The 23,082-nt window shown below is 40.8% G+C and overlaps 1 protein-coding gene across 4 annotated transcripts in view; it reads left to right on the forward strand.

The window, feature by feature from the left end:
* Nucleotides 1–7,656: 7,656 nt before the first annotated feature.
* The window catches only part of LOC111975681 (exocyst complex component 1), a 28,137-nt gene continuing 12,711 nt past the window's right edge, over nucleotides 7,657–23,082 (forward strand). For 2 of the 4 annotated variants that reach the window (XM_024004182.2, XM_024004184.2), the window contains exons 1-7: nucleotides 7,657–7,820; nucleotides 20,671–20,802; nucleotides 21,021–21,151; nucleotides 21,343–21,502; nucleotides 21,719–21,736; nucleotides 22,087–22,274; nucleotides 22,804–23,031. In XM_024004182.2, the coding sequence (XP_023859950.1) occupies nucleotides 20,679–20,802; nucleotides 21,021–21,151; nucleotides 21,343–21,502; nucleotides 21,719–21,736; nucleotides 22,087–22,274; nucleotides 22,804–23,031 (849 nt within the window). In that variant the 5' untranslated portion in view covers nucleotides 7,657–7,820; nucleotides 20,671–20,678. The remainder of the gene's footprint in view (nucleotides 7,821–20,670; nucleotides 20,803–21,020; nucleotides 21,152–21,342; nucleotides 21,503–21,718; nucleotides 21,737–22,086; nucleotides 22,275–22,803; nucleotides 23,032–23,082) is intronic. The other 2 variants (XM_024004183.2, XM_024004185.2) reach the window with 1 other exon arrangement.

Here is a 23,082-nt window from a genome sequence, read left to right on the forward strand (position 1 = left end):
AATAGAGCGAAGCGAAGACCGGTTGACACTATCATAGAATATGACTGAATATTGTCACTCTAATAAGATATCCACACTAGTTCATGTCATATAAATTAAATCACACATTCTAGTTCTGTGGTTTATCCTTTACCCACTGATCTCAATTTGCTAGTTCATCCTACTAACAAGAATGTATACTATACCCTAAATATTATTTTAGCTGTAAGGTTTTCCATCTAGGTAATTCGTGACTCCATGATAGAGAAATCCATGCGCTTGAAATCATGGTCAGACTAATATACTTTACCTTGGTCTCACTTTACATAATGAGTAATTATATTATTATAACAATAATGGTCGGCAGAGCAGCAAAAGTAGCATGCATGTTTTTCAACCCTCAGTCAGGTCAAAAACTGACCACACGAATGTAATTCTGAACATTGAACAGAGTGTTTTGGACCACAAACAAACCCTTACAGAACATTTTGTTTGAGAAGCAACACATTTCTATATAAACGAGGAGAGGAGTTAAAAGTCCTCTATTATATCTGCCAGAGCACACTACAGAATGTGAAGTGGAGATTAATATAATCAACAAAATCTTAAATCACCTGCTAAGGCCACAGGCACCAATGGTAATTACACTTGCTTTCATATTGTGTAATTATTTTTTAAATCAGATTCCATGCTCAACTAATTGCTTATCATCATCTTTTTGTATTCAACCACCTATCATCACAACCGTTGAGCTATACTCATCCAGGACCTCTATATCAGGTGGGGTGAAAGGAAGGTCCGGAAAATCGTTAAAAACTCCAGCCACTCGCCTCCCGAGTGGCGCAGCGGTCTAGGGCACTGCGTCGCAGTGCTTGAGGCATCACTACTGACCCGGGTTCGATCCCAGGCTGTGTGAGGTGACCCGTGAGGTGGCGCACAATTGGCCCAGTGTCGTCCGGGTTAGGGGAAGATTTGGCCGGTCGGGATGTTCTTGTCCCATCACGCTCTAGCGACTCCTTGTGGCGGGCCAGGCGCCTGAAAGCTGACTTTGGTTGCAAGTTGTACGGTATTTCCTCCAAAACAATGGTGTGGCTGGCTTCCGGGTTAAGTGAGCAGTGTGTCAAGAAGCAGTGTGGCTTGACAGGGTCGTGTTTCAGAGGACGCATGGCTCTCGACCTTCGCCTCTCCTGAGTCCACATAGTTGCAGCCATAGACTGTTCTCTCTGCTTCCACACTGCAAGTGGTACCGGTGCATCAAGTATGGCACCAACAGGCTCCTGAACAGCTTCTATCCGCAAGCCATAAGACTGCTAAATAGCTAACAAAATGGCTACAAGGACTATCTGAGTTGATCCATGTATTTTATTTTATAAAAAATGTTGCACTGTCTCTATGCACACTCACAGGGCCCTACACACTCACGCACACTGGCACTCCATAACACACACACAAACACTCACTCCATCATTTGCTCACACTCACATAATATGCACATACATTTATACTGACTCTACACACACGCACACCCACTCACATACGAATCATCATATACACTGCTGCTACTCTGTTTATATCCTAATGCCTAGTAACCTTACCCCTATCATTCCAGTATCCCTGCACATTGTAAATATGGTACTAGAAATGACTGACTCTGTATATATACTGAACAAAAATATAACCACAACATACAACAATTTCAACGATTTTACTACGTTACAGTTCATATAAAGAAATCAGTCAATTGAAATAAATTTATTAGGCCCTAATCTTTGGATTTCACATGACTGGGCAGGGGCACAGCCATGGGTGGGTCTAGGAGAGCATAGGCGCAGCCAATCAGAATGAGTTTTTCCCCACAAAAGGGCTTTATTACAGACAGAAATACTCCTCAGTTTCATCCGGGTGGCTGGTCTCAGACAATCCCGCAGGTGAAGAAGCCGGATGTGGAGGACCTGGGATGGTGTGGTTACACGTGGTCTACGGTTGTGAGGCCGGTTGGATGTAATTCAAAATTCTCTAAAATGACATTGCCTTTTATTGTCCCCAGCACAAGGTGCACTGTGTAATGTCATGCTGTTTAATCAGCTTCTTGATATGTCACACCTGTCAGGTGAATGGATTATCTTGGCAAAGTAGCAATGCTCACTAACAAGGATGTAAACAAATTTGTACACAAAATTTGAGAGAAAMAAGCTTTTTGTGTGTATGGAACATTTCTGGGATCTTTTATTTCAGCTCATGAAACATGTTGCGTTTATATTTTGGTTTCAAAATAGCATGCTTAGTTACTTTCTCGTGTTCTTATTTCTTATTTTTATTTCTCTTGTGTTTTTGTTCTACCGTATGTTATTTTTAGTATTACATTGTAATTGATTACTTCATTGTTGGGTTTAGAGCTTGCAAGAAAGACATAGTTGTGCATGTGACATTCAAACTTAACTTGAAATTTGAAAGAGACTACTGCTTAGTAAAATTGCCACAGCTTTTGAGCATATTGTACTTCAGTTGGGAAGACCACCAATATCTTTATGTTTAAGTGCATTTGCTAATGACGACGAGGACTATCCACATAAGATGAGGTTACAAAGTTGGGTATGCAGTCAACAAACCAGTTTCCTGTTGAGATTATGTGAGCCCTAGTGAGCCCTGTTCATGAGAGCTTGGACATAGGGCTCAGTATTACAGGGGAGGCAGATGACACTACTCTGCCACACTGGTTTAGATGACATGTGTGGAGAGGAAGGTCACAACAACAACACAGCAGTAATACACACTTCAACGGTGCAACGGATACCAACACAAGGTCAATAATATTGGAGGACCCTTGAAAGAAAATAGGGTGCAGGATACTCATACATTTCCTACACAAAAAGTACATGTTTTCAACAACTTTCACATACCAAATTAATATTTTGCTGGTCGCCTTGAACAATTGTATACAATCTTCTTTTAGGTTTGCAGTATAGTAGCCAAGAGTACTCATATTATTCAGTATTATTAATTATAATCATTAATATAATTTGGTTAACTACCCTCTATGTTATTCCTGGCAATAGAACAAGACATGGATGAAACACAGATATGACGATTAGAACATGCTAATACAGGGCCACACAAAATGTTCACCTGATATCAACTCATCATAAAATGCTTATTTAGAGACCTTTCTGATTATTAATCAAAGATAGAAAGGCTGTCAATGTTTTCATCACCAGTGTGAATGTACACACAGATTCCATCAGTCTCCCTCGACGCTGCAGTTCCGGTGTGAAAAGCCCTTTTGTTTGCAGGTCACATCTGCATGTTATTTGCTGTGCATGTCGTAAGGGGTTCCCACAGCACTGTAGTAGGCTACACTCCTGCCAGGTTAATTTACAAGAGACACCTCTTGCATCTGGAGGCGTGGTGGTCGAGCTTAGAAGATGGGAAAAGTGGAGTGACCGGGCAGGTTTTAACACGTCCTAAATTGCATTCACACCTTGCCAAAGTGCTTGGTGGTCATATGCAGTGATTGCAATCAAAGCCGCCTGAGGTTATTGTTTTGTGTCAACACTTCTATCGACAGAATGTCTACGTGGGCACTGACATCTTACTTTGACATTTTCAAAATATATAAATATGTGGACAGTGAGATCAAGCACCAAAATAGCAGGACCAGCGTGTGAATCACGACCACGGCAAGCAGAGCTTGTGGCATAAAATAAATGTATGTTGGTAAAAGCTAATGGCTGTGTATGTGTGTGGGCTGTCAGAACCACAGGATACACATTAAACATGTTGGGCTAAAACAGGCTCCTTTTCCTCTAATGCACTGAACCAAACACACGCATCAGCATGTCACATTGAACTACTCAGGACTATTGTGAGAAGCTTTCTGGGAGAAGTCAATGTAAAGTGTCACCACCAAATGAAGAGTTTATTCCAAAACGCTATATATAATTTTACTGAAATGTTGGTAAATTTGAATTTCATTGTTTAAAGAACTTATGAAAGATATTGGTGTGCTTTGTCACCATCTAATCATGGAATGGGGTTCAGTGACAGACATGTATTTGTTTGAAATCTATCACTTAATGGTTTCATTTCAGAGAGACAAATAATCATGTTTTGTTATAAAACGCTATATATCCTCCTCACTCTCAGAGACATAAGTAGTACGGCTAGGTTTTACACAGTCAAATGTAACAAATAACAATTTTTTAAATGAAGAACTGTACGAATGATGCATTTGTGACATCAATATAAAACCGTTTTATTTTTAAATGAATCACTACAGTTATACGAGATCTGTATATAAAATATTTACATTTTACATTTTAGTCATCTAGCAGATTCTCTTGATTAAAAGAGCATGATCATTACACCTTGTGCTGGGGACAATAAAAGGCCACTCTAAAATGTGCAGTTTTGTCACACAACAAACACAATGTCACAGATGACTCAAGTTTTGAGGGAGCGTGCAATTAGCATGCTGACTGCAGGAATGTCCACCAGAGCTGCTGCCAGATAATTGAATGTTAATTTCTCTACCATAAGCCACCTCCAACATTGTTTTTGAGAATTTGGCAGTACGTCCAACCGACCTCACAATCACAGACCACGTGTATGACGTCGTGTGGGCAAGCGGATTGCTGATGTCAACGTTGTGTACAGAGTGCCCCATGGTGGGGGTGGGGTTATGGAATAGGCAGGCATAAACTGCGGACAACAAACACAATTGCATTGTATCAATGGCAATTTTAATGCACAGAGATAACGTGACAAGATCCTGAAACCCATTGTGAGGCCCATTTTTTTAAGGTATCTGTGACCAACAGATGCATATCTGTATTCCAAGCACAGGAGGTTGGTGACACATTAATTGGGGAGAACGGGCTAGCGGTAATGGCTGGAGTGGAATGGTATCAAATACATGTGTTTGATGCCATTTCATTTGCTCTGTTTCAGCKATTATTATGAGCCGTCCTCCCCTCAGCAGCCTCCACTGATTCCCAGTCATGGGAAATTCATAGATTAGGGTCTAATACATTTATTTAAATTGACTGATTTCCTTATATGAACTGTAATATTTGAAATTGTTGCATGTTGCATTTCTATTTCGTTCAGTATAGCTTCAATGACTGTAATTTTCATCCATATTAAAGGGATCGTTCAAGATTTTGAAAAGGAAGCCTTTTATCTACTTCCCCAGAGTCGGATGAACCGGAACAGCTAGCTTGCTAATTGTTCCTGTAATCTTCCAGTCATAACTTTCTTCATATTGGACYCAGAGACATAAAAATAGTATCCACAATGGTATTATGTTGTAGCCAGCGATATTCATTAAATAATTTGAAAAAATCCAAATTTTAATTTTTTCAGATTATATATTTTTTTAAATCACAGACCCTTGCAGTACCTCTGAGAACCCCTAGGGAGCCACGGACCCCAGTTTGAAAACCCCTGATTTAAGACGCTCCTATTCAGCTCCTCATTTGACGCATGCACAATTCCTTTATGGAATTATTGCCATCTCTTCGACCTTATTAGGAGATTAATTTGGACAATAAATTGTTGTGTACCAGTATTTTATTTAATGTGTCAAATGATAATGCATATAGGCTACTGTATAAACACTGCTCTACTTCACATCTCTAAAAACAAAATGTAATATCACACTAAACATTTATTTTCATATTAAAGCAATAACTGTGTTCAAAGTCTTGATGTGGGATGTGAGAAGCTCAGTACGTCTTAGTGCACTCCTATAATCAGATATCCAACACCGCCAACTCCAACATCCACATCTCAAAGAGCCATGCTTGGCCAGTAGTTCCCCATCATTCTTAAGACTCTAGGAGAGCCATTGGTACCCTTGGGCCCAAACCATGCCAGAGAGCTGAAAATGACTTGGCGAGAAACACACAGGCACTAACAACTGCTGCTTAAAGTGTGGTGTACCCTTTAAAACCCCTTACCCCAGAGTCTTGACCTCTTTCACACACTTCTGAATTACTCACCTCATTGAATCTGCTTCAGACCTCTGGGACTATAATCTTGTTATCTCCTATTTCATATTAGTCTCCTATTATCTACTATTTCATATTAGTCATATTAAACATATCCTTCTGGGTCAACATGTGAGAACTGCAAATAATTAGATCACAGTCAGGGGCTATAAGGACACACATCTATGTTTTGGTTAGGACATGTTCAATTAACCGTTAAAACAATTACTGCGGAAGAGCAAAAATACACACTAATATCAGCATTACAGCTAATTTCAAAATTATTATTGTGAATATTGATAATGGGAACCAATGATACAATTGTAATGATGTGCACTGAGAGTTGGGAAGCAAGTTCAGGGAGTGAGTGTTTTAATAAATAACCACAAGTCAAACTAAGAAACACAGACAACGCACAGCCATGACACAGAAACAGAAACAATAATGCCTGGGGAAGGAACCAAAGGGAGTGACATATATAGGGAAGGTAATCAGGGAAGTGATGGAGTCCAGGTGAGTGATGACGCGCAGGTGCGCGTAACGATGGTGACAGGTGTGCGCCATCATGAGCAGCCTGGTGACCTAGAGACCAGAGAGGGAGCACATGTGACAACAATGACAGAGACAAGACACAAATGTGTATTTGTAGAACAAAACAAAACATAATTGTGGAACCCAACCTCTTTGGACTGCCTCACTATATTATACTATCTCTTATCTGACCAACCCACACAATTGATTGAATCACGAGATGTCTCTGAGGGACTTGTACAGTATGTGGATGGGGTTTACAGATCCTCCCAAAAGTAAAGATGATCTAAAGCACCCACTTAATTTGGTATATTGATCCTCATCTAGTGTATCCAGGATACTGAGACAAAATAATGTGTTTTTGAGAAATCTCAGTATTCTTATCCAGCTATTTGAAATTATAGATAATTAATAAGACAATTGTTATCATAAATAGTTATCTATATGTTACATAAGGAAACAGATGAATGTTGCCACCTGATGTTCTTTGATTGAATTGGGTCCTGGTGTGAGTCTCACCAGAGGTGTAGGCAGAGAGGAGAGAGCGATGTGTTGTGTCATGTTATGTCCACAGGGACTAGCTAGGCTGTAAAAGTGAGAAGTTGTGTCCATTTGGTCCTGAAAAGGTCATTCTAACACTTTCAGCAGAAATCAAACAAGCCAGCACATTGTCCAAGCCAGTCAACAAAATAGAGTCAGGAACAGTCACACACAACCATACTCAGTAAAGACACACACATGTTGTGCTTTCACTGAGTGACATTTACATTTACATTTAAGTCATTTAGCAGACGCTCTTATCCAGAGCGACTGACATCAGGGCTACATGTTTGAGTTTGTGCCAATTTAATGTGATTCTTCACTAATAACTTGGAAAAGTAGACAAATCCCACTTATTTACATAAATGAATTACAGTAGGCCTCAATTCGCAATCGGATTAGATATTCTGAGGGTTGAGTCTCGCCTTGGTGTCTGTAAACTACATAGGCCTGTGTGTTCAACCTACAGAAAACGTACAGCCTATACACAKCAATAACATGTTGACATTTATTCAAAAACTAGCTACGTTTCTTCATGAATGATGGAAAAGTCTTCACCAAGGATCAGACTGAAAGAGGCAAGTTGTGATGTGACTCGTCATCAGTAGTTCGTCACGTGACTGGTCCAGCCCATCCCGGAAACAGAAAACAGCAGGGCAGTGGCCGAAGACTGTTTACTATTTTCCTTTAATAGCGATAGGAAAAATAACACATTTAAATGAAAATAAACAGTGATTAAATGCAGAGCCTTGTGCATGACTCTCTATTCACATCCCATTTGAGGTAAGTGTATAAGACTTGGGACGGCAGGTTTTTATTTTATCTTTATTTAACTCGGCAAGCCAGTTAAGAGCAAATTCTTATTTTCAATGACGGCCTATCGGGGAACAGTGGGTTAACTATCTTCTTCAGGGGCAGAACGACAGATATTTACCTTGTCAACTCGGGGATTTGAGCTTGCAACCTTTCGGTTACTAGTCCAACTACCTGCCGCCCCGAGGTAGCCTAGTGGTTAGGTCAGTAACCGACAGGTTACCGACAACGTAAAAATCTGTCGTTCTGCCCCTGAACAAGGCAGTTAACCCACTGTTCCCCGGTAGGCCGTCATTGTAAATAAGAATTTGTTCATATGTTTCTAGACAGCTAACGTTATCTGCCTGAAGAAGTGCACTGTCTTCACTTTACAGAACGACATATGTAACTAACATAATTGCACTTGTGTACAAAATCTGTCTGGCCTCGCATCGTGATATGACGCATGTTTAGTAGCTAGACACGCCCAGAACCATGTTAGCTCGCTTTWGAAAACTGTCAAGCTTGCTCATCATCTCCTTTTCTCTATGGTTCTTGAATTGCAGCAGCTCTTTGGCGCGTTTAATGGRTACCACTCTGACTTTATATTTGAAAAATTCCCATCTACTTCCATGACCCAAGTCTTTTCTTGCAAAAATATCTTTAGCTAATGATTTGATGTTTTCAATGAGATCAGTATCTTTAAGAAGTGTATTGTTTAATTTCCAATATCCTCGAGTACCTTTTAGATTTTTTAGTAGCTTGTAAATTCAGGGAAATCAAGTGATGATCAGAAAAGGGAGCCAACTGATGATCTACATCTATAACAAATTGTAACAAAAAAGGGGAAATTAGGAATAAATCTATTCTAGATTTACGTGACAGTTTTGTTGGTCCAGGTATAACCCTTAGCATCCGGATTGAAATAACGCCAGGCATCCTCAACACAGAGATCCTTGRATAATGTAATGATAATGTTACRATTTTGAGGGTTTTGACTCGTTCTAGGAGGAAAACGATCAGCAGATGCATCAGGTGTTWCATTAAAATCRRCTGAAATAATTAGAAAAGCCTCTGAGTATTTGTTYCTTAAATCCTGTACTTTCCTYGTAAATTGGGTAAAAAGGGTCTTATTAGGAGCATGTGAGTTATGTCCGTATACATTACAGATGATGAAAATAGCATTGTCAAGTTTAACAGTTACTATGACCCATCTGCCATCTTGTGAAGATGTGGATTCTAGAATGTCACCTTTAAACTTGTGAATAAGTGTCAAAACACCAGCAGAATGATTTGATCCATGACTGAAATAGGCCATATCTCCCCATTGTGCTTTCCAAAATTTCAAATCCCTTTCACCCGAATGAGTTTCCTGAAGAAGGACAAAATCTGCGTTACTGCGTTTACAGTATAAAAATAAAGCTTTCCTTTTTGTAGGATTTCTCAAACCCCTAGCATTCAGACTAACGACATTGAGTGAATTGAAAACGAACTCCTGCATTAAAAAAGAAAGTACAAATTAGATAACAAGTATTAATGTGAACAATAAAACAAACAGTGAACCTTGAGAGGATTACTCGGAAGACGGAAAACTACGCTCAGCTGAGGTAGCGGTGGTTAACAGAATAACAAATCTATTTACTTCCTTTTCTTTGGCAAGTGTTCATCAGTTGTAGTTCGAACGGTACATGTATAATTGGCAGTACATTAACTGTACTCATGGTAGTACTCAGTTCCAATTTGGTTAATGTCAACAGAGTTACCCAGTAATCATTCTTCCTTCGATAAACGCGTGTGGGCCCTTGAACCCCGCCTTCTTTCCCTCTTGAACCCCGCCTTCTGTATAAGCGGCCACAGTTTCTCTCTGGCAGCCTGATCCTGCGGTATCAGAGCTTCTTTGATGCGGAGTTTCTTCTCGTCCAGAAACTTGTTCCCCTTGGCCATTTTCCATATGATGTCCCTGTAATGGCGCATAGTTAAGTGCAAGATGATATTGCGAGGGGCTCCATCAGATCTTTGTTTCCCAAGTCAATGTACCACATCAATCACGTCTCTTAGCCTGTCTTTGATGCATGGTGCCACTTTTCCCAGGATATTAATGACTACTTCTCTAATATCCTCTCCCTCTACCTCTTTTACACCTTGGATTTTCAGATTCCACCTGCCAGAGTACCGGTGAAGTTCAGCTACATTCTCACACAGCTCATTATTTTTGGATTGCATTTTCTTCAACTCATTCTCTAGGAACGTTATCTTTTCCTTGTTCTCGCTCACAATTTTGTGTAGTTGATTGACAGTTTGACAAATTATCGATCTTCTTTGATGTTTCTTCTGTAGCCCGCTCTATGATGGACACTTTGGAGAGCGTGGCGTCTTGTTTAGTAGACAGGGACTGGATTGCAGAGAAAATTTCCGACATGGAAATGTCTTTTACTTTTTTCACCGGTGGATTTTTACTTGGGGTCTGAGGTAAAGAGGTTGCAAGGATTTCATCCTGGTCAGTTTTGTTCTTTCTCTTGCTTGAGTTCGCGGCTTCTTGTGTATCCATGCTGCTCTGGTTCTCGTTGTGGCTAGCTAGCATGTCAGCCGTCTTCTGTGAGACTTGGACATTTCGTCTACTTTTGTCTTTCTGTCGTGTTCTTCCCATTCAAATTGACAAAAACTAACTCTAAATTTATCCCATGTCCATAATTTTTTTTTAGTTAGTTTCTTTCAATATTAATAGCCAATATTTGACTGTTAGCAAAGACACGACAGGTGGTTATCATTAAATTGAAGACTTATAGTTTACATCAAAGATTCCTGTAATTAGTTATTACGCGATCAACTGATTAATAACGTAACTAATTAACTATGAATTCGAGGGCACCAGGGAAAGTAGTCAGATTACAAAGTTATAATTTCCCAATATAACCTTTCAGATATTTTCATATCTGATCAATAGTCTTCTGATTAATGATTTATTTATTTTACCTCACGTTAGTCTCATTCCAAACGTCGTAAATTGTTGGTTATCTGCACGAACCCAGTCTTCACTATGAGTCATCCATACATTTACTTTATTTATTTTATTTAAACCTTTAGTTTAACCAGGTAGGCAAATTGAGAACACGTTCTCATTTACAATTGCGACCTGGCCAAGATAAAGCAAGCAGTTCGACACATACAACAACACATAGTTACACATGGAGTAAAACAAACATATAGTCAATAATACAGTGAAAAAAAAAAAAAAGTCTATATACAATGTGAGCAAGTGAGAGGTGAATAAGGGAGGTGAAGGCAAACAAATATATGTATAAATAAATAAAATAAATAAATAAAAAATATAAAAGGCCATGGAGGTGAAGTGAATACAACACAGCAAGTAAAATAAAACTAAAAAAAAAACCCTGGAATGGTTGGTTGCAGCGGAAGAAAGTGCCAAAGTAGAGACAGAAAATAATGGGGTGCAAAGGAGCCAAAATAAATTATAAAAATAAATACAGTAGGTAAAGAGGAGTTGTTTGGGCTAAATTGTAGATGGGTTATGTACAGGTGCAGTAATCTATGAGCTGCCTGACAGCTGGTGCTTAAAGCTAGTGAGGGAGAGTAGTGTTTCCAATTTCAGAGATTTTTGTAGTTCGTTCCAGTCATTGGCAGCAGAGAACTGGAAGGAGAGGCGTCCAAAGGAAGAATTGGTTTGGGGGTGACTAGAGAGATATACCTGCTGGAGCGCGTGCTACAGATAGGTGCTGCTATGGTACCAGCGAGCAGAGATAAGGGGGGACTTTACCTAGCAGGGTCTTGTAGATGACCTGGAACCAGTGGGTTTGGCGACGAGTATGAAGCGAGGGCCAGCCAACGAGAGTGTACAGGTCGCAGTGGTGGTAGTATATGGGGCTTTGGTGACAAACGGATGGCACTGTGATAGACTGCATCCAATTATTGAGTAGGGTTTTGGAGCTATTTGTGTAAATGACATCACCGAAGTCGAGGATTGGTAGGATGGTCAGTTTTACAAGGGTATGTTTGGCAGCCATGATAAAGGATGCTTTGTTGCGGAATAGGAAGCCAATTCTAGATTTGACTTTGGATTGGAGATGTTTGATGTGAGTCTGGAAGGAGATTTACAGTCTAACCAGACACCTAGGTATTTGTAGTTGTCCACATATTCTAAGTCAGAACCGTCCAAGTAGTGATGTTGGACAGGCGGGCAGGGGCAGGCAGCGATCGGTTGAAGAGCATGCATTTGGTTTTACTTGTATTTAAGAGCAGTTGGAGGCCACGGAAGGAGAGTTGTATGGCATTGAAGCTCGCCTGGAGAGTGTTAACACAGTGTCAAAAGAAGGCCAGAGTAATACGAATAGTGTCGTCTGCGTAGAGGTGGATCAGAGAATCACCAGCAGCAAGAGCGACATCATTGATGTATACAGAGAAGAGAGTCGGTCCAAGAATTGAAACCTGTGGCACCCCATAGAGACTGCCAGAGGCCCGGACAACAGACCCTCCGATTTGACACACTGAACTCGATCAGAGAAGTAGTTGGTGAACCAGGGAGGCAATCATTAGAGAAACCAAGGCTGTCGAGTCTGCCAATGAGGAGTGGTGATTGACAGAGTCAAAAGCCTTGGCCAGGTCAATGAATACGCGCTGCACAATGTATTGTTCCTATCGAGGGCGGTTACGATGTCGTTTATGACCTTGAGCGTGGCTGAGTGCACCCATGACCAGCTCTGAAACCAGATTGCATAGCGGAGAAGGTGTGGTGGATTCGAAATGGTCGTAATCTTTTTGTTGACTTGGCTTTTCGAAGACCTTAGAAAGGCAGGGGTAGGATAAGATATAGGTCTTGTAGCAGTTAGGGTCAAGGGTTGTCCCCCCCTTTGAAGAGGGGATAACCGCAGCTGCTTCCAATCTTTGGGGATCTCGGACGACACGAAGAGAGGTTGAAGAGGCTAGTAATAGGGGTGGCAACAATTTCAGCAGCACAGTTTTAGAAAGAAAGGGTCCAGATATCATTAGCCCGGCTGATTGTAAGGGTCCAGATTTTTGCAGCTCATTTAGGACATCAGCTGACTGTATTTGCGAGGAAAAGAAGAAATGGGGGAAGCTTGGGCGAGTAGCAGAGGGGAGGCAGTGCTGTTGTCCGGGTAGGGCAGCCAGATGGAAAGCATGGCCAGCCGTGGAAAAATGCTTATTGAAATTCTCAATTATAGTGGTATGTCGGTGAGTGGTGACAGTGTTTCCTATCTCAGAGCGGTTGGAAGCTGGGAGGAGGTGTTCTTATTCTCCATCGAACTTTACGGCGTTGTCCCAGAAACATTTTTGATTTGTGTTGCAGGAAGCAAATTTCTGCTTGAAAAGCTAGCCTTTGGCTGTTCTAACTGCCCTGTGTAATGTGGTTTCTGGATTCCCTGAAAGTTGCATATCACGGGGCTGTTCGATGCTATAATGCACGAACGCCATAGGATGTTTTCTGTTGGTTAGGGCAGTCAGAGTCAGGAAGAGGAAGCCAAGGCTATATCTGTTCCTGGTTCTAAACTTTTTGAATGGGGCATGCTTATTCAAGAGCAGTGAGTGAAGGCGATTTCTTAAAAAAATGACCAGGCCTTCCTCTACTAGACGGGATGAGATCGATTATCCTTCCAGAATAGCCCGGCCCAGGTCGATTAGAAAGTGGCCTGCATCGTCTGAGTGTTTTCAGGAGCGGTTGACACTGATATGAGTGGGAGGTCGTTTGACCTGTGACCCCATTACGGACTACAGGCAATGATGGCGAGTGATCGCTGAGACTCTTGTTGAAAACAGCAGAGGTGCTACTTTGGAGGCAAGTTTTGTAGGATGATATCTACTGAGCGGTACCCGAGGTCTACGGAATTGGGTGGTACCTGGTAGTTCATTGATAATTCTGTGTGCAGATTGAGCGAGCATCAGCTTAGATTGTAGGGTGGCTGGGTTTTGAGGCATGTTCAAATTCTAGGCTCGGCTCTTAGCAGGCACGAACTCTGAAGATCCAGTAGGGGGCAATCAGCTTCACATATTAGTGTCCAGAGCACAGCTGGGGCAGAGGGTGGTCTATAGCAGGCGGCAACGGTGAGAGACTTGTTTTTAGAGAGGTGGATTTTTAAAAGTGAAAGTTCAAATTGTTGGGAACCACACCTGTGATAGTAAGAACAGAAACTCTGCAGGCAGTCTTTGCAGAGATGCAACACCCGCCCCCTTTGGCCGTTCATCTTTGTCTGAAAATCTGTAATGGGGATGAAAATATCTGAGTTTTGGTGGTCTTTCTAAGCCAGGATTCAGACACGGCTAAAACATCGGGTTGGGCAAGGTGTTAGCAAACGCGTGAACAAAACAAACTTAGGGAGGAGGCTTCTAATGTAACATGCATGAAGCCAAGGCTATTACGGTTACAGAAGTCATCAAAGAGAGCGCCTGGGGAATAGGAGTGGAGCCAGGTACTGCCAGGGCCTGGATTTCACCTCTACATCACCAGAGGAACAGATGAGGAGTAGGAAGGGTACGGCTAAAAGCTATGAGATTGGTCGCCTAGAGCTACTGGAGCACGAGAGTAAGAGGAGGTTTCTGTGGCTGATAAAATTAGTTTATAAAGAATAATGTACAGACAAAGGTATGTAGGATGTGAATACAGTGGAGGTAGGACCCTAGGTATTGAAAGTTGATGATGAGAGAGATATTGTCTCTAGAAACATCATTGAAACCATGGTGATGGTCATCGCCATATGTGGTGGTGAACTGAGAGGTTGGATATGGTATAGTGAACAGGGCTAGAATCTCTACAAGTGAAATAAGCCAATAAACATTAACCAGAAACAGCAATGGACAAGAGCATATTTACATTGAAGGAGAGGCATGCTTAATCGCGGTGATCAATAAGGTCCAGTGAGTAGAGGTTGGTTGGGGTCGTGGCGATCCAGACAAGCTGGCCGGGTATGTGGCTGTCGGTAGCAGCCATGGGATGGAGGTCTGTTTGTAGATACCTCTGCGTTTCCTCGTCGTAAGTTAGTGGGGTTCCGTGTAGTGGGGTTCCGTGTGGAAAGAGGGATCAATCCAAATTGGCGCAGAATAGATATTAGTGACCCAAGGAGAAAAAATAAAATAAAACATAAAAAATAAAAATTAATTTAATAGTTGTCCGGTATGCTTATTCAGGTAGCAGCCGATTAAGACAGCTAACGATTAGCGGGCCTCAGGTGAGCGTTCAGGTAACGTCGGACGGAGGTGCCAGTTGGGATAAATCCCTCGGGCAGATAACGTCGCAGTCAGACGTGAAGGCCCGGGGGGTCCGTATCTGCAGCAGCAACAAAAGAAAACGTGTCCGGATGGTGATGGAACTCCTCAGCTGGCTAGCTCCAGGATGATTTGAGTTGCTCCGGGTCGACGTAAGCCAATCGTCACACGGTTTGCAGCTAGCTAGCTGCGAAGTCAAGGTGCAAGTGGACCAGAGCCTGCGGCTGGAAACCGGGGAAACTGAAGAGAAGAAAAGTCCCGAAATGCTCCGGTCCGAGTCGCGTGCACAAAAGTGCCGGAGTACATTATCGAGCTAGAGGAATAGCTGATGACCACAACACGAGGGCAGCTGAAAACCAACGCTAGCCAGCAAACCGGCTAATTTCGGGGCAGCTACAGATTAGCTTCTGGCTAGCTATCGGAGTAGCTACTGGTTAGCTTTCAGGCTAGCTTCTGAATTAGCCCCTGGCTGGCTTCCACGATGGATTTTTCAGTTTGAGGTAAATATTACTTTTAGTAATTGGTGAAGCGGGTTGCAGGAAAGCTTTTGCAGGAAAGCTTTTTAGTTGAGTTCTTGGATAATAAAATAAATAAAAGATAAGTGAAGAGAGGTGTAATAATTATTACAGGACACAAACAATACGGAACAGAAAAAGACGTCTGAACTGCTAAGCAACCTTGGGACTGGATACATCAATTGTCTTAAATTTTATTTATATTACTTTTAAACTAAGTAATTACACAGAAATGCATAAACAAGCAAACAAACTTAAAATGGTTACATGAAATGATGGGAAATATGCCCTAGTGGGCTGAACCGGCATGGCGGCGTTAGACAAAGGGAAAATTGGCGTTCGACCAAGAAGTCACTACAGAGTTATAATTATAACAATGACATGCTAATCCTTTACACATGAACGCTCACTCATTCGGGAACAATTGCAATCAATATATATATATTTACGCTCAATGTGTCGTCTTGATCGCTGGAGGAAAGTTAGTTTTTGTTGGAGTTCCTTCAGTCTCTGTTTGGTATTGTGGATAGTTCAGAGTGACATTTGTTATAGAATGGATGTTCGGCGGTTGTCTTTCGCGTTCAATGATACCGAATTCCTAGCTGCAGACTAGTAGTCAATATCAAAGACTTGTTTCTATTCGTCTAAGAGTTTAACCACGTGGTATGTGTAAAGATTCAGCAATGGTACTTAACCTTCGTTCTCCTCCTATGGAGAAAAACATGGTCTATTTGATTAATCTCAGAGTAGGCTTTTATTCGGATAGCAGAAAGGGGCTGTCCCAGGATGTCTGACCCTAACTGGGCTCAGGGCGCGTCCTTGGATTTAGTTCAAATCAAAAGGGATTTGTATTTTTCTTCATTAAACAGTCCAAAATCATATTACACAATTATACAAACAGTATCATACTCACTCATTCATTTTATACAACAAACAGATGTAAACCTCATATGACGTTATTATATAAACAGCGGTATGGTAATGTAGCCACCCCGTCTCCCATGAGTTTCCCACATTGGGACAAACGGACATGTAATAGCTGGACTCTTCACCGATCTTTATACTTTTTCCAGAACATAAATCTGTTCGTACCTCAAGTCTGTGAGGTGGAAGAAACCTCTTTGTCCTGAAAGTTTACCCTCCTCTAATACTGTTTGGCCATGAGGAGATTCTCGGGAATTTACGACGTCTCTCTGTGATCACAGCATGGGTTGAAGGAGGAAAGGGGGAGGCAGGGAGTGGCAGGGAGGGGCATGGGCTTTATGTACCTAAAAAAGGCAACGTCATGACACACCTAACCCTCAATATTGCTTTGAAGAGCGAGAAAACACTCCCTCTCACAGCGACGCAAGCTTGACAGTTTTCTAAAGAAAGATAATCTATCTGAAGAAGAGGAGTCTGTGTTCAGGTCTTTACAACTAGAATTAGAACAGACTTACACGGATCTGGCAAAGGGCGCCTTTGTAAGGTCAAGAGCAAAATGGATTAAAGAGGGGGAAAGAAACACTAGTACTTTTTTGCACTTGAAAAGAGAAACTACAAAAGAAAATCTATAACTGCACTCAAAATTAACAATGTTTTATGCAAAGATCCAATTACAATATCATCATTTGTCAATTCCTTTTATGAAACCTTTACAGCTCTCAATTTCAGGAAGATGGTTGTGAAAGCTACATTTGCCACATTCAGAATTATGTCCCTGTAATTGAGGATGATTTCCACTCAGTTTGCGATTCACCTGTGTCAATTGGAGAAATTAGAGAGGCTCTGAATTCAATGAAAAAAGGGAAATCACCTGACCCTGATAGCCTGTCAGTTGAATTCTATAGACAGTTTTGGGAGTTGCTAGAAGACCCGATTTTCAATATGTTTCAAGATTGCATTAAAAATGGGGAAATGGTCTCCACTATGAAACAGGGCCTTATTTCATTGATTCCGAAGCCTGGAAAACCCTTCTCTCATTGACAATTGGAGACCAATTATTTATTAAATGTTGATTACAAATTGATTGCTCTGGTTTATGTCAAAAGATTAAAGAAAGGAATAGATACCATTATAAATGAGACTCAAACAGGATTTATGAAGGGCCGTCACATAAGCTCTAACATTCGTTTAGTCTTGGAATTTATAGATATTTCAGATGCAATTGACTCAGATCGCGGTTGTCCCATTTCTGGACTTCTGTAAAGCCTTTGACACAATTGAACATGAATTTCTCTTTAGGTCTCTTTAAACTTTTTGGATTTGGTGAAAATTTTATTAAAGTAATTTGCATGTTTACAAAGATATAAATAGTTCTGTGCTACTAAACCTTAATACTGCCAAAAGATTTAGTATCAACAGAAGTGTACGACAGGGATGCCCAATTTCGCCGTTTTTATTCATTTTGGTTGTGGAACTTCTATCTCTAGATATTCTGAATAATGCAAATTTAATAGGTTTAACCATTTTTAACAAAGAAATCAATTTCCCAACTGGCTGATGATACTACTCTTTTCTTAAGAGACAAAGACCAGGTCGCACATGCCCTTAATGCTATAACTGCATTTTCTATTGCATCAGGATTAATGCTGAATGTTTCTAAATGTGAAATCTTATGTTTATTTGACTCTGATAAAGAAATTGAAAATATTCCTGTAAAGGACTGTGTTAAATATTTAGGAATACATCTGTCAAAAAAAAATCACTTAGTCAGACAACATTTGAATTTCTCTCCTAAAATTAAGAACTAAAAATATTTAATAATGGCTACAAAGAGATCTTTCTATACTTGGGAGAGTACTTCTGTCAAGGCAGAGGGACTGTCTCGTTTTGTGACCCCTCATTATCGTTATGTGTAAATCCAGCTACTTGTAAAGAGATCAATAGACCTTTCTTGACTTCATCTGGAAAAATAAGTCTCACAAACGAAAAGAAATCTGTCCTTTCTAACAAAAGAGCTGAAGGCGGTCTAGAGTTTGTGTGTTGATTTTGTTGACATAAATAAACACTTTCAAGATAAACTGGTTGAAAAAGTTTGATCGATACTGATTCAATATGTTATTTCATTCCAAATAATGTGTTTAATAAATTGGGAGATCTTCAATTTTACTGAAATGTAATTATATTCCTGAAAGATTACCTGCTAAATTGGTGTAACGATTCTCCTCTTCGTCTGAGGAGGAGTAGGAAATATCGGACCAATGTGCAGCGTGGTAAGTGTCCATAATTAGATTTAATAAATCAACTGAACACAAACAAACAACCGAAACAGTTCTGTATGGTGAGACACAGAAAATAACTACCCACAACCCGTAGTGAGAAAACCGGCTACCTAAGTATGATTCTCAATCAGAGACAACGATCGACAGCTGCCTCTGATTGAGAACCATACCAGGCCACACACAGAAATACAAACATAGAAAAAACAACATAGAATGCCCACCCCAGCTCACGCCCTGACCAAACACATAGAAATCGACAACCTAGACATAAAACATAGAAACATACAAAGCAAACTATGGTCAGAACGTGACAATTGGCTAGGTTTCACCAACAGCTTTAATGCCTGGAAAATATGTTTCCTGCCACATTTTCCCCTCATAAAGCTCTTTTGTGGAATAATCAGACAAACTGTAAGGAATAAGTCCTTGTTCTACCTCAGCTGGCATGAGAGGTATATTGACTTTGTTTCCGATATTTTCGACAACAAGGGTAATATTCTCACATATGAACAATTTATAACATTGAAAGAGTTTCCAATACCTTTCAGAGAGTTTATTTCTGTGATCAAAGCCGTTCCCATGGTCTAACTACACTTATGAAAAGTCATCTTTTTTTGGGAATGATCACAAAGTTTATCCAGAACTCAGATTGGAAGGCTGGGCTTACTTGAGAGATCTTGTTATAAATATATGAGACATTCTTCATTCACAAAACCAACTTACACCGAGAGGAAAGTTTTTCTGGAACATGCTTATTCCTGACATTGTCTGGAAAAATGCATGTTAAGGCCTTACAAATACTGTATACCACACAAAGTTAAGGAAGTGCACTTCAACATTTTACAAAAGATATATCCATGTAATTTCTATGATTTCCAAATTTGTGGCTATTGATGATATCTGCGTTTTCTGTGAAAAAGAAGGTGAGAATCTGTTCTACTTGTTCTTTGAATGTAAATTTGTGTTCAATTTACTTATTTACCATTATGAACACTGCCTATATTTTTAACATAAAATATATAATATGTTACTATTGCAATGATAACAAAACCACTGAAATGATTGTTAATTTTTTTATTCTTGTTGCCAAATACTTTATACACAAACAAAGATTCCAAATTTCTATACCAAAATTACCAATTGTTCTGATTGAATTTAATTATCTTATTAAAACATTAACTCTAGTGAATAACAACAAGAATAACATCTTCATGATTCATTATAATAAGGTATTTTCAGAGTGAATATAATTGCACTTAAATTGTTTATTTTTTGTATTTTATTTTTATTGATATTTTGTGTATGTTTGAGTATTGTTAATACCTGTGTTTGGTTTGCTAGACATGTTTGATGTAGCAATGTAAGTTGATTTTTGTATTATGAATTTAAAAAATAATAATAAAATAAAAACATGTTAGCTCCCTTAATAGCTACATGCTAGCCAACCTTTGTTGCTTTAGTTGACTGCACCTGTTGACTGCACCTGTGATGTCAATGGTGCAGACGTTCTTGATAATGTCGGAAAATGTTATGGTACAAATCTTGAATATGGTACTTAGCTAGTTGCACTTGTAAATTATAGTGTCATAGGCTGTGCCCCACTGGGAGGAGTACAATGGTGTTTTCCTGCAGCAAAAATGTATTATGTTTAACGTTAGTTGCTTTCACATAAAGGTTATGATTGCAGTAATGGTGCGACAATTGGGAACTCAAGGGTAAAAAACGAGGTCAAATCATGATCTTCAGGTCGGAACTCTAAAAATAGGCCCGAGTTCCCGACTTGATATTCCATTTTTTACCGAGTTCCCACACTGAAGTCGGAAGTCTGAGATTTCCCAGTTCCCAGCTGTTTTGAAAGCAGCATAAATCTGTTTGATTTATATTTTACAGTCACCACAATGACAGCCATCAAGCACGCCCTCCAGAGGGACATCTTTACGCCCAACGATGAGCGTCTCCTCAGCATTGTCAACGTCTGCAAGGCGGGGAAGAAGAAGAAGAACTGCTTCCTGTGTGCCACAGGTAGAGCATAAATGCTTTTAAAGTCTAACATAAATCAGCTAATTTCACCATATCAGTGTGAAATAATGTACACATTCAAAACATGAAAACCACTATCAGAGATTTAACATCAGAATCAAATGTCTCTGAACAGTGATTTTACTGAAAATACTACTTATAAATGGATCTACAGCTCACTCACACCCCAGTATTATAACTGTTTGATGTTTCTACCCCAGTCACCACAGAGAGGCCTGTGCAGGTGAGGGTGGTGAAGGTGAAGAAGTCAGACAAAGGGGATTTCTACAAGCGACAGATGGCCTGGGAACTGAGGGATCTGGCTGAAGTGGATGCAAAAGATGCCAGCAAGGTCAGGGAAAGACTACTTTTTCTCATCTTCCTCTCACTGCCTGAATGTAATTTCTCATAACTTTGTCTTTCTCTCCTCCTCTTCCACTCCCTATGGCCAATCTTATTTGTCTTCCTTTCCTCTTATGCTTTGTCCTCCTGCTAATTTGTTTGATATTGACATTTGGCATCTCTGCTGTTCTTGTCATTCAGGAGAACCCAGAGTTTGACCTCCATTTTGAGAAGGTGTATCGATGGGTGGCCAGCAGCACAGCTGAGAAGAATTCCTTCATCTCCTGCATCTGGAAGCTGAATCAGCGTTACCTGCGGAAGAAGGTGGAGTTTGTGAATGTCAGTTCCCAGCTGCTGGAAGGTATGACGGCTCTCTAACTATGGGGGAGGATGAAAAAGCTTGTGCGTTTTCTAGTGACCCTCGCTGTCCCCTGTGCCTTGAATCTATGAGACTCTTCTTTCTTGCCTGTTCCCAATCTCCTGAACTCAACCTGAAGTGTCTATGTAAGATATGAGTTGACCTTGGTGTGGCTTAACACGTCTTTATTCTTACTCTTCTCAAACTCTCGCTGGCCAGAGCTTCCTAAAGCGGAAGGTTGGTAGCACTTAACTTATTTTCCCATTTCCATTGTGATTTCACTGTGATGAGTAACCATTCTCATAGTCGACTCACACATCTTTGAAAGCTGTTGCGATTGTTTGCCGCCTTTGGCTATTAAGTGAGTGGCTGTTGAATGGGTGCTACTGTATGAATAATAATTGTCTGTTCTGCTTTTTGTTTAGTTTGTTGTATTATATAGTGTATATGTGTTTTGATGATATAGTTGAACGAATAGCAGGGGGATGTTTTTTGCTTGTTTGTTCATGTGTGTGTACTGTGATGTATGCGCTCAGCARAATGTTAAACCATCCTCTCCAAGAATGAAAACACTGATTTACGTTTAGAGTCAGTCCCCAGTGGTGAGAGTCAAAGTGTTGCCGGGGGTGACGAGGATGCTCTGGATGACTACCAGGAGCTGAATGCCCGTGAGGAGCAAGACATCGAGGGCATGATGGAGGTGTGCGAGTACGCCATCTCTAACGCTGAGGCCTTCGCTGAGAAACTCTCCAAAGAGCTACAGGTTCTGGATGGGGTGAGTAGACAGCCATGGAGCCTTGGGTCTTCTTGATACAGAGCTACAACATAGACTTGAGTTGGCTGACATATACTGACTACATTTAACATTTACATTTAAGTCATTTAGCAGACGCTCTTATCCAGAGCGACTTACAAATTGGAAAGTTCACACATATTCATCCTGGTCCCCCCGTGGGGAATGAACCCACAACCCTGGCGTTGCAAGCGCCATGCTCTACCAACTGAGCCACACGGGACCACTGTGACTACACTGACCATTGTACTATGGTTTATCTGTGGTTGAGCACATTAGTGTAGTTTGCCCATAGAGAATGATAGAGGCCTCTAGTGGCCAAAAGGCCGTCTTAGCATGGGCAGCGCCATTGAGGGCTTCCACTAAGCGTCCGCCATTTTAAAGTAGTCAACTGGGTGGGGATTCCTATTGGTTGTAGCCACAATGGCGGCGCCCATGCTGTCATAGATGCTAAAATGGCACAGATGTAAAGATGGGTCCTATTTATCTCCCATAATCCCCTTAATCCCAGGCCAACATCCACTCCATCATGGCATCTGAGAAGCAGGTGAACATCCTGATGCAGCTGCTGGACGAGGCTCTGTCAGAGGTGGACACCATCGAGGGAAAGATGAGCAGCTATGAGGAGATGCTGCAGAGCGTCAAGGAGCAAATGGACCAGATCTCCCAGAGCAACCGCCTCATCCAGATCAGCAACACCAACAACGGCAAGCTCCTGGACGAGATCCAGTTCCTGGTGGTGAGGATGGGGTTGAGGAGGGGTTTCATGTTTCAGTTGGTTTGGGTTTTT

This window comes from Salvelinus sp. IW2-2015, linkage group LG16, assembly GCF_002910315.2.
Source record: "Salvelinus sp. IW2-2015 linkage group LG16, ASM291031v2, whole genome shotgun sequence".
NCBI classification, from domain to species: Eukaryota; Metazoa; Chordata; class Actinopteri; order Salmoniformes; family Salmonidae; genus Salvelinus; species Salvelinus sp. IW2-2015.